The sequence below is a fragment of the Alligator sinensis genome, unplaced genomic scaffold (assembly GCF_000455745.1).
Source record: "Alligator sinensis unplaced genomic scaffold, ASM45574v1 scaffold324_1, whole genome shotgun sequence".
NCBI classification, from domain to species: domain Eukaryota; kingdom Metazoa; phylum Chordata; order Crocodylia; family Alligatoridae; genus Alligator; species Alligator sinensis.
The window spans coordinates 1,256,917-1,261,036 of NW_005842188.1; the positions used below are offsets into that span (position 1 = coordinate 1,256,917).

General features: G+C 39.9%; 1 protein-coding gene across 1 annotated transcript in view; it reads left to right on the forward strand.

The window, feature by feature from the left end:
• The first annotated feature begins 1,754 nt into the window (after window positions 1–1,754).
• FAM124A (family with sequence similarity 124 member A) overlaps window positions 1,755–4,120 on the forward strand; it is a 20,174-nt gene continuing 17,808 nt past the window's right edge. Inside the window, exons 1-2 of the mRNA XM_025207184.1 lie at window positions 1,755–1,794; window positions 1,929–2,117. Coding sequence (XP_025062969.1) covers window positions 1,755–1,794; window positions 1,929–2,117 — 229 coding nt within the window. The remainder of the gene's footprint in view (window positions 1,795–1,928; window positions 2,118–4,120) is intronic.

Genomic DNA, 4,120 nt, shown 5'->3' on the forward strand with positions numbered 1-4,120 from the left:
AGTAAAAGGTTGGAGAAAGAAGAGGATGATGCAACAGAGTGTTTCTTTGTCTTTAAATGTGATTTCACTTGTCTTGAAAAAAGCTTGTCAGTCGTAGCCTTGGACAGGGCAACAATATGATTGGCTGTTGCTTCCAATCTAACGTGGGTTTTAGGTCTTGAAGCTTCAATGCTTGAGTCCAATCAATCTACCATAGCCCAAGCCTTCCTACTTGAATGGGTGAACTTAAGCTTTGCCTTTGTATGTATCCATTTTTCTCTTTGAGCCTTGTCCAGAGAGTGCAAGAGCTCGTAGCAGTTGTAAACTCTACAACTGCTTTTTTTAAAAAAAAAAACCTCTACAACTGCAATTTTTTTAAAGAAAAATTTAAATTTTTCTTTAAATTCCTCATGATAAAGACAATCACTTTTTTCATTCCACCCTGGTATGTTTTCTTTTCTAAATCCTCTTGGGATACATCTCTTAGCCACTTCTTTTATTACACCCACAAATCTCACATAACTTTCACCTGTGGATTTTATCCTTATCCATCTTAAAGTCAGTTTGCTTAGCAAAGGAGATCCAGTCAGCTTTATTAAAGTTCCAGCTGGGCTTTGGAATTGATTTGATGATTGGAATTTGAATTCCAACTGTAAATAAAATTGGCCTATGTTGACTGTGGGACATTATCAAGAACTGTGGGCCCTGTTGTGTTGAGAGATCTGTCATGAAACACAATTCAGGCATAGAGTCTTGTTGCCAGTGGCCTGAGTGGAAAATAGCTCTATCTTTTGCATTATAGCTTAATACAAGTTGCTCTCCCTTCATCCAATCTAGAAGTTTAATCCCATTTTGGTCACTGTAGCAGTATCCCCAAAGACTGTGTTGACTATTAAAGTCACCTAGGATGATTCTTGGATGATGTAAAGGAGGTAAGGCAGGGGTTGGCCATACAACATCAGGTGGTTTGTAAACGTTAATTACTGTCATGTCAGAAATTTGGACTAAGGCTATGTAAATGCCATCAGTGCAGCTTGTTGATATGACTTTATAGCTGTCAATATTATTTTTAATATAAATTGCCACGCCATAGGTGGAATGATTAATGGATGCAGCCATTAATGGGTGTAATATAGATTGTCTCCTCATGGTGCACCCTGGATAATGCTAAATAGTCTACAACACAATGATGCTGAACTGTCCTTAGGACCTCACAGTCAATGATCACTTCAGGAAGTCATCTAACCCAAACCCCTGCTCAGACAGATCATCTTTATCCTAAGCATGGGGAATATCAAATGCCCTTCTCTCTGCTCTGCAACCTGGGGGCAGCAAGAATAACTCCACACATCACAGGATAATCTGAATTGCAATTCTTCCACTACTGTTTCAGACACACAACAGGGCCAGGAATGCCATTTGCCTCAAGCAAAGGAAAAGCACACACATGCAATAGACAGATGGGCATTAGTTATTAGACTTTAGCATTGACTCTGAAGCATTGACTGAATGTTGTAGACCAAGGGCAATGACACCTTGTCATTTCTCAATTAATGGATGACAAAAAAAGCTTTTATCTCCAGCAAGCAGATATGGGGTATACTTTGTTAGATGCCAGCCTTAGTTTATCCCATCACCTTTCTTTTGTCCTGAAATAACTGTTGGATGGCACATAGAATTTCTATCCCTTCCACTCTGTCTTTTCAGTATGACCATCTTCAACCTCATGCAGAAATGGCACCATCACCCACCTCTGCTGGTATCAGCAGGGAACAATGCCTCACCTGCAGGTCCTTGTGGAGACATTGCAACGAGGTGGGTTGACACTACAGGCTTTGAACATCCTCTGATGTTCCCATTGTTCCTGAGCACACTACTCTCATGCAGTGTGCAAAGCAGGACATATTGAGATACACATCATTGCACACTGATTACACTTTATTTGTCAGGTGCCACCACCCTAGAGGGTAAAGAGGAGGAGCTGGCAAACCTGTCTTTTGTGATTCTGTCTTTCTTGCTCAAGGATTACCAAATGTGTGATTCATCAAAGCACAACATAATGCAAGACACTACTGCTTCTATCAAAGTTGACCAGAAAATGCTTCTCTCAGTTACCCATGACATGTTGTGGTTTGCCAGTAACAAACATATATCTCTCTCTGTATCCCTAGGTACCTTTCAAATAGCACAATAACAAAGTGTCTGTCGTCTAAGAAGAGTTGAGCAAAATTTTGCATTCCCATTCCACAATTTCCAGCATTTCAACAGTTATTTCTGTTCCAAAATGGGACCTAAAATATGCAATGTTGACATTTTCTATGGAATAGAAATTCTGAAAAATGTTGATTGGGCAATATGAAAATGGTTTGTTTTGATATTTTTGAAGGAAATAAAAATTCCAACATTCTTAAAAATGATGTTTGGTCTGATGTATTCTAATGACCCCAAGTACTTCTCTTTCAAATTATTTCAAGTTTAAGCTAAATTTCTTCATGGTAATGTACTGCATTCTGGGAGTTGTGGTCCAGGAGCTTCATGTTCTCATTGTTCCGTATGGGCCTCACTCTCTGACTGAACTGTAGGCACATCTACATGTGCAATTAATGCAAAGCAATAAACTCTGGACCAATAAAATCCTGATTTTATTGCTGTTTGCACATGTACCCAGGATTACAGCACATTGAGCCAGGTTGGAGCAGCCCTGGTTGGCAGGGGGGCCCATGGGTCAGCCTGCCAGCTCAGGCCTGCTCTGACCCTGTGCAACATGATGCAGAGGGGCTGGCTGGGGCACAAAGATGCTCCAGTGCAGGGCTAGCCAGCAGGCATCCCCCACACTGAAGCACCCTTGTGCCCCGGCTGGCCAAGGCAGCATCTACACATGCACTGCAGTGAAGTAAAAATTTCTGCAACAGGATAGTACTTGTATTTACAATTACTATCTGCTGCGGAGTAAATTAGTTTACTCCAGCCTAATAGGGGCACATTTATAGACACTGAGATGATTACTGCACAGCTAATTAGTTTAATGCACAGTAAACATCTTGTGTAGACATGTCCTCTATCTCCTTCAGTATACCAGGTGTGGCTCCCATGATGTGCCACACAGCCTGATCAGAGAGAAATCAGTTCTTTGCTTGATGGGACATAACAGTTCTCCAGGAAAGCTAGTCTATAGGAAAGAATAGGGTCCTAACAACAACTCTCGCAGGGCATCATTCTACAATAAGAGAATGCAGTTTAATGTTTCACTGAATTGATTCAAAATGAAACGTTTCAGGATCCCTCTGAAAAATGAAACTTTCTGATTTGGGCTTCATTACAATTTCCTTGATGAAAAACTGGAACATTTCTGCAAAATCCAAATCTTTCTGTGGAAAAGTTTTGATTTTGCAGAAATTGCATTTTCTGCCAAAAATCATATGCAATATCCCCAACTAGCTCTACTTAAAACATCTAACGAAAATGTAGGGAAGACAAGACTACAGCTTTAGCATTATGAGACTTCCTCTTTCTCCATTCAGGAAGCTAACAAATATCCATAGCTTAAACACAAAACACCAACAGAATAACAGAGAGAGAAAACAATCCAAGGCCTAATCCTGCAATATACTGAGCACTCTGACTTCCCCTTGAAACATTAGATATATATGAATATTTAAATGCTGGTAGTATTTCTCATTTAGTTATTTTAGATACCCCAAAAAAGAAGTAATGCCATTCTTCACTGGGAGCTTTGTTGGTATATTCTGTGGGATTAACCAGTAACTCAGAAAGTCTAATGCATATGCAGGACTTTCATTTGCTTCTGTGACAATTTGCCAGAGGCCAAATTGAATTGTACTTGCATAGGAAGTAGTAGCATTTTTTTTCCCTTTTTGGTAAGCACAAGCTCAAGTAAAACAAGCCTATTTAGTAGCCCAGAAGCAGTTTATACCATCTCATCTGCTCAGAGGAGGTTTCACTCCACTCCTTGCCATGTTTTCCTTTTAAGATTTTTGTACCAAAAAGGCAGGTTTTCTTACACGTTTTGAAGCTTTGTAAGAGTGGGTGTAAAAGTAGGACCTAGTACAGCAAGAGAAGTGTCTCTGCTGACTTCAAGTAGTTACTAAAGATCTTTAAGCACTGATTAGATACACTCTTT